This window comes from Anabrus simplex, chromosome 2, assembly GCF_040414725.1.
Source record: "Anabrus simplex isolate iqAnaSimp1 chromosome 2, ASM4041472v1, whole genome shotgun sequence".
In the NCBI taxonomy this organism is placed as follows: Eukaryota; Metazoa; Arthropoda; class Insecta; order Orthoptera; family Tettigoniidae; genus Anabrus; species Anabrus simplex.
Window position 1 is genome coordinate 677,302,624 of NC_090266.1, and position 12,280 is coordinate 677,314,903.

The 12,280-nt window shown below is 37.4% G+C and overlaps 1 protein-coding gene across 3 annotated transcripts in view; it reads right to left on the bottom strand.

Annotated features, from left to right (window-relative positions):
• The window catches only part of LOC136864358 (uncharacterized), a 333,471-nt gene that overhangs the window by 263,613 nt on the left and 57,578 nt on the right, over nucleotides 1-12,280 (bottom strand). For all 3 annotated transcript variants that reach the window (XM_067141257.2, XM_067141256.2, XM_067141255.2), the window contains exon 3: nucleotides 9,298-9,561. In XM_067141257.2, the coding sequence (XP_066997358.2) occupies nucleotides 9,298-9,561 (264 nt within the window). The remainder of the gene's footprint in view (nucleotides 1-9,297; nucleotides 9,562-12,280) is intronic.

A 12,280-nucleotide genomic window follows, 5' to 3' on the forward strand; every position in this document is an offset into this window, starting at 1 on the left:
CCTCCTCTACCTATGGTTCAATGATGGTTCTCAATCTCCTTTCTATGATCTTCTCTAGAATATTTAGCCCATGAGACAAAAGTGTTATTCCTCCATAGTTGGTGGGTTTCTGCCTGCTGCCATTCTTAAACAGGGGATTTATAACAACACCCTTGCTCCAATCTGCAGGTATTTTGTTGTCTGTCCTTACGGCATTTAGTACTCTGTGCAGCCATTGTATATCCTGGATGCCTGTTGCCTTTATCATGTCTGCATTCACTTCATCTGCACCTGAAGATTTTCCTTTGGGCATAGATTTTAACCCCAGACCGTGCGCGCCAATTTCTGTCACACTACCGGGCGCGTGGTTCACTTTGTCAACCAGCTTTGGGTTCCAAGAGTTCGCTCGAAATAATTACACATGTATGACTTCCACTGTTGTCGAAACTCGACTGAACTGAAGGTCGAGAGTGAGAGCAAAAGGTTTTAGTTGTGAGGTGGTGAAAGACTGACAGTTCTAGGAATTACGGCGTAAAATAGTGCACTGGTTGACAAAAACAACCAGCGCGCCCGGTCTAGGGTTAAGGCTGTCTCAGTTTCTGTCCAACTGATGGGAGGCTCCACATTGTATGCTTGGATTTCTGGTTCTGTATTTTGTTCTTGAACTGGTCTATTCAGTAGGTGGTCGAAATGGTTCTTCAGGACTTCTCTCATGGCACTTTCCGTACTAACCAGATTTCCATTTTCATCTTCAAGTGCCTTTATGGTATTCATTGGTTTCCTTTTACCTCTAATAATACTATACAGTAATTTCTCATAGCCTCTGCTGTCCCCCTCCAGTTTCAGAGTAAATATATTCTATGCCTTGGTCTTTTCCTCTGTAACTGTTGACATCCAGTTTCTTGTTTTGGTATAATTGTTCGAGGTTTCTGACCTTTGCCTCATTTATTTTTCTCCCGACCACTTTCTTTCTGCAAGAGGTTTCTTTCCCTGATTGCTGCTCTCATTCTTTCATTCCACCAAGGTGTTTACTTCTCCCTTGTTTTCATACTTGTCTTTCCACAAACTTCAGTGGCTTCCTTAACCAATGTGTCCCTTAGTCTGGTCCATTCTGCCTCTCCATTTTTCCTTTCATCTCTTGGTTGCAGGCTTTTTATCCGGTTCTGATACTCAGTTCTCTTATCTGTTTTCTGGACTTCCCATATTTTGATTTTTGGCAGTATCCTGTTCTGTACTTTCGGCACATAGAAGTTTCTCAGGTCCGCTACTAATAGACGGTGGTCACTGTCAAGACTCTCGCTGGGTATTACTCTGACATCTGTTACCATTCTGCTCCTTTCTTCATCTGAGATGACATAATCAAATACAGTATTTTGTAGTCCATCCCAACTGTATCGTGTTATCTTATGGCTCTGTCTCTTCTTGAACCAACTATTTTTCACCACCAACCCATTTCTCATACAGAAGTCAAGGAGATGTTCACCTACATTCTCATATCCTGTTCTATTTGTCCCAATCTGTGCATTCAGATCTCCTATAATGATTACTCTCTCTTTACTAATAACTTTTTCCAAACCATAAAGAAACTGGTTCTTATCCTCTTGACAACATCCAGTTTGAGGTGCATACACCTGTACCAAAGTTAGTTTTTCTTCCCCTAAATGCACAGTCACCTTTATTATTCTCTCAGTAACATACTGAATGTCAGTGACTCCTTCTAGATCTTTACTCATGATGAAACCAACACCATTCCTTATCTCTTTGTCATTTCCATGCCAATACAGTGCATACTGTTTCCTTAATTTCTTCATTCCTTTCCCTCTCCATTCGGTTTCACTCAGCCCATAAATGTATCTAAATTTATGAGATATGAAAATACAAGTCAGTTCTTATGCAGTTTGTCATAATTTGGCGTGTCAACACTGATAAAGCTGAGAAATCGAATTATTGAAGAGAACCTATTTTCTGACACACAGTTCCGAAAAGTGTCCAAAGCATTTTTCCAGATGACCAGTATATTTCCAATGATTATTCCTTGACAATACCCATGAATATAATTAGAAATAAAAACCTATAAACATCATCATCTACAACATCTACTCATTTGTGAATCCTACTTTTTGGAGTTAAGCTTTCCTTTGATATTAGATTTATCCTCACTTTTGCCTGATAAATTTTTTTTTATGTAACTACCAAATTCATCAGCCCATCATCAAAGAAATGTTTAAAAATTTTGATTGGCGTACTGTCAACAGTTAGTCCTAAGTAATGTATTCCATCAGTGTAACAATGAGGTTTTATGCTCGGGCCGTTGTTGTCTGCGCTCCACGTCTGACTCCTCCCTCGACCCTACACGAACATATTCGTCTCGTTCCCATTCACCACTTGAACTAACAGCTTCTCTAATACCGTTTTCTACATCACTATCACCAAAGCTGAAATCCGCATCACTGTCATTGTTGAGTACATCTTCAACGAAGACCGTCGTAACTTCCCCGCCACTAACACTCACTAAACGACACGAACGACTTGATTCGCCTTGACTTGTTCAAGCCATAGTTACAAGTGACAGTGATCCAACCTAAATATTCAAGGCATATTATTTGTATAATCTCATGGGTTATTTATAGGTCTCTACTTCATTTTTGTAATCTCGTGCTATTTATAGGTCTCTACCTTTATTACAAGATAAGCAGATGCGTCAGAGCATCTGTATTTCGTAGAGAGAGGCTAGCCAGCACATCTAATTGAGAATGAGGAAATTAAACGGTTGACATTGAGCTCCATATGTGTTTATTTCATAAGGCAAGTGAAAATGACTGGCCATGGAGATTCTACAGTACAAACACAAAATTTTAACTACTGTTGGAATTTTCTTGCCACTAACCTATTAAAATAAACTTTTGATATAAAACCTCAAATATTGACATGATAAGTCTAATTTCTAAGTACATAGTAGAAATATTCACAATCACTGTATTTTAGTTTCATAATAATATCACAAAAATGACAAAATTGTTTTCCAATTAAATTCGCAGAGTGAAATCACAAGGTCTATTGGGCAGTGTGCTAGTGCCAGCAGGAGATTTAAATGGCCAATGGTGAATGGGTTAAAATTATAATGTATACTATACTTATCAGAAAGATTGTAAACCACCTGCTCGCACCCATTGCAGAACGAGTAATATGCATGGATAATTCTGATAATGTTGATTAGTGGTGAGCAAACCTCTAAAATTTTAACCTTGAAGTGTGCAAGAAACTTTCATAGTGCATCCAAGTGTAACCGAACGGTACAATGCACTTGCACATTTGCCCAATAAGACAGTAATTTAGGAAGATAATCAGGACCTAATTTTTTCAAGTGAGGCCTTTACATCTGGAAACAGTTAATTAACAACATATGATGCTTTTCCTTACCAAATGAACATGACAAATCAAAGAATATTTACTGACTTGAGAACTTCTCCTCCAAGTAGCATTTTTTATAAATGCATAAAATACTCAAAATGAAATGATCAAGGCAAAGGTAACATTACATGATTATTTGTGGCCATTCTTTTTACCAGCATCACCTTATCTTGAATATACAACAACCTAGTCATTTAAAAATCTCCTAACAGTGAATTACTCTACGCTATTGATGTCTATATATGTATAGACAAGAAAGGGTTCCACCTTATCAATACAGTTTTTATTGTAGGAATTAGCTTACAGGACTGGTTTCAATTTTAAATAGTCATCAACAGCTGAACATGAATACCTGTACATATGCGTCAAGCATTAATTGGTATTGCCCTTTCTAAAGGAAGATGCTGTAGAAAAGCATCATGTCTGAGTGTCCAAATTGGGCATATTAAGTGTAAAATAATTATATATTATAATTTTGGTATTCAGGTACTTGGGTATAAAGATAAAGATAAAGATATCTTCTTCAGGACTAGAATTTGTCTATGAAACCTAACCTAAACTTAAATCTAAGTTATAAATACATTTAACATTAAAATGCACAGTACATGTTAAAATCCATTATAATGAGTATAAAACATTTCATGGAATTGAATGTGTGTGTCTTGTGTGTACCTGCATTTTCGTTTTTGAGTCCAATGTTGTCAATAATCCAGTACTTGCATTCGTAGGCAATACTGTAGTTCTCTTAAGAAGTCTTATTATTTACCTAAACGATGTCTTCACTTTGTGTGTGGTGGAAAGCTTCTATTGTTAACAAAATCCGATTGTATAGACCAAACGATTCCAACTGAGGTGCTCCCACGGCCCCGGCCCGCCCCGGCAGTAGCCCCGGTGGTGTGCTATAGCACCGTTGAGGTGGTGGGAGAAGGAGGGGAAGTGCCAACGACAGAACCACAGGTCGTCAAGACAGCGCGCAGCTTATGAAAATATTATTTATGACAGTTCTGTGAACACATAAACACACAATTTATTCTGTACATACTTTGTGTTTGCCTTAATGTACATTTAGCGTTTAAGTCGATTGTTGACATCGTTTTGCAGCAACTAATTTTACCAATAATGGGTACAATCGATTTAGCAGTAGAAATTATAAGTACAGCCTCTAAGTCCGGATCAGACCGAGAAGTCCTAGTTCCCCATTTATTTAAATTCAGAATTGAAAACATCTGTTCGCATGCATACGTTGAACCAAACATTGGCGTAAATTTTAAGGCAACTGCTTGAAGTTTTGGAAATTCTTGTGGTTGAATACCTTTGTAAAAGGATATTAAACCACCGCTGTAGTGGTAGTACCTGTCCTTTAGGATTGCATCGCACTCTAGTTTTATCAGCTCTGTTTGGAAATATGATGGTGATTTTACAAGACGTGCTGAAAATGGGGTCATAAATATTTCAAGTTGAGGTGCCATTTCTTTGAATCGGGCATTGAGTTCAGAGTGCAAAGTCGGTAACGTCGTCTGATAGTCTCCAAGTAGACAAACATAAGTTCCTGTACATGACGAGAGATGGTTTGTTTTGACAAGCTTTCTTGCCTCAAAGTGAGCCACAGCGCGTGGACACAGTACTTCCGAGCACTCTATTAAACATTATTTTACAAATTCACCATCAGTAAAGGGTCGCCCACTTTTTGCCATTTTTAGAGCAACAATAGCCCATAACGTGCTCGAACTGCGCCTTCTAAAGTGTTGGGTTCAAGTATCTGTGGGACAGGGAGATAAAATAATTAAAATAATTATCTTTGTGATATTTTTGCAATAGGTTTTATGGCGACGATTGGATAGGAAAAGGTTAGGAATGGAAAGGAAGCGGCCATGGCCTTAAGGAACAACTCCAGCATTTCCTTGGTTTGAAAATGGGAAACCACAGAAAACCATTTTCAGCGTTGGCGACAGTGGGGTTCGAACCCACTACCTCCCAGATGCAAGCTCACAGCTGAGCGCCCCTAACCGCGCTGCCAACTCGCCTGGTGTGTTTTCTTAGCAGCACATCTAAGTCTAATTCTAAACAGTTCTTAATAATACAAAACCAAAAACTAAAACAAATCTTGTAAATAGCATGTAAAACAATTCCTAATGAGTAAGTTATTACGTATCTCTGAAGAACTTGGCAATTCCGATTTTAACTTAGCAATTTGTTCGGTTCTTGCTACGCCAACAATGTCATGATAGGGGGAAACATGTATATTGTGGTAGTGTCGTCGAACGGTTGAAGACTTTACGCTTAAAATGGCATGACAAATTAAACATTGAGCTTTCCCTTCGATACTGAGAACAAAATCTGAATCTACCCATGAAGGATTAAACAACATTTTAACGAAGGAGGAACCAACTGCTCCACTGTCTGTTCTATCTAATAGATTCTACTGAGAGAGAGAGAGAAAATGGTGCTGCCGAGTGCAGCGCTGGTGCGCCCCCACACCAAGTTCTTGAGGTGGAAAGGCCTGGTATAGACAGAGGTAAGTATGTGCAGCTGTGAGTGGAATCTTATTCTTTAAGTATTGGAATAGATGTGGTCTTGGTCATACGTATTTCTTGATGCAGTGGTGGCTTCTTCCTCATCTATATCTGTGTGCTGATATATATTATCTGTGAAAGACGAAAATAAAGTGTGAGTAGAGAGTTATAAGCTGACGGAATGCCTCAAGAAATACTTACGTATGACCAAGACCACATCTGCTTCCAATACTTAAAGAATAAGATTCCACTCACAGCTGCACATACTTACCTCTGTCTATACAATCGGATTTTAGTTAACAATAGAAGCTTTCCACCACACACACACAAGTGAAAACATCATTTACGTAAATAATAAGACTTCTTAAGAGAACTACAGCCTACGAACGCAAGTACTGGATTATTGACAACATTGGACTCAAAAACGAGAATGAAGATACACGCAAGACACACATATTGAATTCCATGAAATGTTTTATACTCATTATATTAATGGATTTTAATACGTACTGTGCATTTTAATGTGTTTAATGTATTTGTAACTTAGATTTAAGCTTAGGTTAGGTTTCATAGACAAATTCTAGTCCTGAAGAAGATAGCTTTATAACCAAGTACCTAAATGTTAAAATTACAATATATAATCATTTTACACTTAATATGCCCTATTTGGACACTCAGACATCATGCATCTCCCTTTAGAAAGGGCAATGCCAATTAATGCTTGAAACATATGTAAAGGTATTCATGTTCAGCTGATGATGACTAAAGTCAAAACAAGTCCTGTAAGCTAATTCTTACAATAAAAACTGTAGGGTCAGTCAGGGTAAATATGAGACATTTTTTACAACTTCGTTCATAAATTACAAACTACAACAGTGACAGTTATACAAAAAATCATAATAAGTTGTGACTGGTATTACAAAAAACACTGGAAACAACAGATTACTATATATTCATTAACTTTTGAAAAATAAATATAAATGTGCGTCTCATTTTTAACCTGCAAAAGGAGGAATTATGAGACAACCCAGGGGAAAAGTGAGACAGTATTGTAGCAGACTGTAAAATCATGTTGGAAAGTTAATAGGGTAATTGTGAGACAGTTTAGGGTCAAGGGAAGACAGGAAAAAATCTGAGTGTAATAGTTTGCAACACTTTCCTCAGTTTTATTACAGGAACAAAATGGCCATGATTTGATATCATAAAATTTAGGCTTGGGATGCATTTTTATACTCATTCCTGACAAAAATTACTTAGTATAGACTGTTGACATTATACCATCTAATTAAATGGTACCTGAGCTTTATGCCTGAATTTATGTTACATTTTAATTATACTAAATAAATACATACTTCCCATTGTAATCAGAATGGTGAAAAAATGAGACATCACTTGGTTTAAACTGACAACAGAAAATGTAGGAGTTCTAGTGTTTTTTCTTTTTTTTTTTTCTTTCAAAAACATCGACTGTTCCTGGGAATGCAAATGTAATGCCTCTACCTTTCCCTGTTATTATTGGAACAGGCAATTTCCCTAGTAATTTTGACTTTTCCACAACAGATACATCATTTTCATTAAGCCTTAACACAGTTTTGTTATTGTCCACACAATTGAGACACATGATTTGCATGTCTCCACCTTCCAGAACTTTCTGAACAGTGGCAACATATTTATATTGAAAAGAATGCCGCTTTCCAGAACTTTCAAAAAGTACAAGTACAAAGTCACCTGGATTTACTTCATCTGCCATGGTCATTTCCTCAGCATCTGTGTCAAGCAGATCAACTTCATCAAGACTGTCACCGCTACCTTGCCAATCTTCATCTTCGCTTGTAGCTGAGTCAGAAGAATGAACTACTATTTTTTTTGCTAGTTGCTTTACGTCACACCGACACACATTGGCCTTTTGGTGATGATGGGACAGGAAAGGGCTAGGAGTGGTGTGAAAATGGAAAACCATTTTCAGGGCTGCCGACAGTGGGGTTTGAACCTACTATCTCCCAAATACTGGATACTGGCCGCACTTAAGCGACTGCAGCTATCGAGCTCAGTGAATGAACTTCTGCTTTTGTCTTAGATGGAGGTTTTACTACTGGAACTGTTGCCTTTTGAATACCTGTACCCTTTCTATCCTTCTTATGAAGTGGTTTCTGCTTTTCCCTCACAAGCTGGGAATACTCTTCAGATGTTATCACCTTTGCTGTCGGGTCCAATCTTCTTCACTTCATCATGGTTTTGGCAGTGTGTTTGATTTTTGAAAGTAGGATATTCTCGAAAGAATTTTCAGGAAGTATATCAGGAAAGGAGTCTGTAGGAATGACAAACATAAGTATTTAGGTACAGAAACAAGTGTACCAACTGTCTCATTCTTCCCTTAAAAGTGTCTCACTTTTACCCTAATGATGTCTCATATTTACCCCCTTTTTAAAAAATTAATTTTCTTCTCAAATCAAAAACTTAAAATTGTGTTTTCAAGCTGAAAAAGAAGATTCTCCCTTACACTACCAAATAAAACCAGAAACACTGCCCTGGATATTTGGGTTGAGCCAGAGTAACAAAATTCAAAGTGCAATGCATGAAAGTTTTTTGGTTAGAAAAAACACCACTCAGGAAAAACTTGTGTACTGCTAGATATATAGTTTGGACACTTTCCAATTATTTTACCATAATGGATAAAAGACTAATACATAATATCATTCATGCAAAGTGTTGAGATTATTAATTAGAGCAGAAAAAATTGAATGTATCATTTTTTCCCTTTTTTTCGTCTGTCTCATAATTACCCTGACTGACCCTATCAATAAGGTGGAACCCTTTCTTGTCTATACGTATGTAAACTCTCAATACAGAAATGAAACTAGTAAATCAATACTGATATCTATATTCATAAAACTAATGACTGCTTCACTATCAGAACTGTTTACCTACACCTCAAATCAGCCATCTTAAAGGAATCTAAGTTGGAAAGCATTAACTCTCCAGTTCAGGGAAGTTTCTGACTTGAATCTCACTAGAATTCCATACTTTACTTCCTTGTTAACTCCTCCATCAACACCCAACACCATCAACGAATTCAATAAGTTGTGAAGTAATTAGTTCTTTTCCCACTGACCAAGGTTTAATATCATTTTTAAATGTGACTTCTCAAGCATATTCCTTGAAGTCTCAAAGCCTCTCATTTTGCACCTTAATACTCTAAATATAAATGGGCAAATGACCACATTCTCACATATGAATTTGTGAAAAAGATTAATTATAATAAACTTTATGTCTTTAACTTACAAATGAATATGCTCTAGTCACTCCAACAGATAGAAAATAATGGGTGACCTGCAGTTAGGAAACTTGTGCATGCAGAGGTTATTTTCCTAATGGAAACAATAGTTGAACTCACCTCAGAATCAGCCAAACGTAAGGGTAACCCCACGACAAACACCAGATTCCTCTGAACAACCCTTACATTGGCAAGATGCTTTCGATTCTCAGTAATCTTTTGTTTACGCTGTTGATCTTTATGCCTCTTTTCAGCTTTTAACTTTGCTACTTCCTCCTGTGTAAGTGGTTTAAAATCAGCTGGATTCTCAGGGTAGGCTTTACGGCAAGCCGGACACAGCCCATTTTCATCAGTGCGGATACGATGCCAACAGAAACGACATATCTAGGAAACAAACAAGCATTCCGTTTAATGTAAAAGTCAAAATAAATAAGTGCACTCACTACATTCTATTTCACAATATTTTTTTTACCATAACCCTCTTGATCATAAAATGTGACTATGATGCAAACAGTGCAGAAGAGTAAAATGAAAGCAACTCACTCTCATCTGAACAAAATCAATGCAAAAGAAGCAACATCTCTGGACTAGTGATAACGCTGTAACTGTTCATTAATATGCCTGATCTTCCATCCCCTGCTAGTCATTACAGGTAATAAAAAGGGATATACATTAAAGACATGAGGCAATTAAAGGCGATGGCTATATAGTGCAATAGCGAGGAGAAACAGGGACAAACTCACTTCAGGACAAACTCTGCATCTTTACATATTGTTACTTTCACAGACTGGTTCTCTCCACATCAATATCAATTTGATTATCACAAGGGAAGTAACAGGTAAGACAGGTCGAAACCTATCCTGATCTTTTCTTTTACACAATCGTTGTACTATAAGAGGACAACATGTGGAAAAATCAGCCTCCAGATGTAACTACAAGTCTTCAAAATCATGTGGTGAATCTCTCATATAGATCAATGGGAGGTAGTGCGAGTATCGTACATGAACATGTTGGTTGAGGAGTGGACAGCCCTGACATCCCAGGTACTCAAGGCCAGTCGCAAGCAGAGCCGCACATGCTAGCAAGCTGTGGGGTGTTTCACTGCATACAGCAATAACATAACAGTTTTGATGGTTGTTTTAAAGAAAGCAAGACAGCGCAAAAGAGTTAAATACTATTAAGGTAGCTCAGCTTGTAATGAGTTATTTCCCTGAAAGGGTTTTTTTTGTTTTGTGGAGAATTTAGCTTGAAAGAAAAGGAAATGGGGTAATATCAGATTGATTTGATGGAAAACAACCTTAGATGAGTGCAACATATTGAGGAGGTTTCTCTTGATGTACACAGTGGAGACAGTGAAAACGACTCAAGTGATTCCGCTCATCAAAATCCTCTGCCGATCACAAGTGAAGTTCCTGGTCCAGGTCCGAAACAAGAATATGACTCCCTGGAATCTAGTGATTCTACAAGCCCTTCACCATGCAAATCGTCCAGTACTAGTTAGGTTCCTAGTCCCGTGAAATGTATGCGAGAAAACATCAGTATGGTGTACAAGATTAAGGCTGTCAAATTATGGCTTAACAAAGGTGGTAAAAAGCGATTATCACTTTCACACATCCGCAAATATTTTAGTTTATTGATGCCTGAGCGATATCTTTACTTGTAGAAGAAGCAGTTGGAAAATACGGGTATGTCGGCAAGTCCAACTGAACATAAAAAAATTATGTATGAAAAACTCTCTTCCCATTTCTAAGAGGTAAGGGGAAGGCGAAATGTAAGTGATGACAGTTTACGGCTGTGGGCTTTGGAAATTGCACGTGAACTATCTAAGAAAAAAGTAATTTCTCCGCCTCTCACGCCTGGATCAGCCGTTTCAAGAAACACAGAACTAGGAGTAGGAAAATTACGAATATTTATCCCGTTTGCATATTCAGGACGTAAAACAAAAGAACAAGGCTGCAGAAGAATTTCTGGAGAGGGCTCAAGAGAGATTTCTCCATTACACTCCATCCTCTATTTACAACACTGATCAAAGCGGACACGCGCTATAGCCCAAACTGTTAGTTCACTCATACATACATACTCCATAATGCCAACAACCAATATGGATGGTTCTTTGTTCCCTAAATTATTTATTGTACTGAAGGAGCCGACTGGAACCGTCGGCCCTCTGGTTTCAAAAAAAACAAAAAGTTTAAAGCAGATAACATCGTTGTCATTGCCACAATATCAGGAAAAATGGGGAAAACAGAACTGAAAATATGGTTTAGAGAAGCCCTTTTCCCATTCACTGAAGACAACTCTGCCCTGCTTTGAGTTGTCAACCACACACAATGATACAACATGTCTTGAAGACATCCCTCAATGCAAAACAATAGAACTGCTTTAGATTCCTCCAGGTACCACAGGCATAATTCAACCGTTAGATAAATTCTTCTTCCGGCAGAATCACCAAGTCTCAATCACCGACAAGTTTATGCAATGTAAACAACACTGTACATATATCGCATGATTTAAAGTGATTTGATGTTTTTGTAGAATGAAACATCTCATTCTTTGTTTAATAGTGTGCTTTTTTTTTTTTACAGGTATATTATAGTGTTACATGTGTTATAATTAGCATTTTTGACGGACTGGAAAAGCTTTAAAGCTACATTAAATCGACACTGGAAAAATATGGCTTCCTTCTTAACAAATTTTAAAGCAAAGGATATAAGAAATTATTTTTCATTTTGGGGTAATAATCAATTTATTCTTATTAAAATGGTTTATAATGAAGCAGCCGTTTTTTGTTTTAAATACATTTCCTTTTCTTTCTTTTTGGCTAGCTGAATAAAATAGTACTAACACAGGTATGTCTTCAGAGATGCTAGGCTAGAAAAGAGATGGTATAGGTCATGGCATCAATTAAGCCATAGACCCAGCATTTGCCTAGTAATAAAATAGGAAACAAAGCAAAGAAACCAATCATCAATACCGTTGATGGAGTGGTTCGAACCCACCATCTCCTGAATTCAAATTTATAGCTACACGATCAAAATCAGTTAGCAAGTTGCTTGGCCGATGATATACCGATGCAGGTTAAGGAATAACATACATTGAGTGG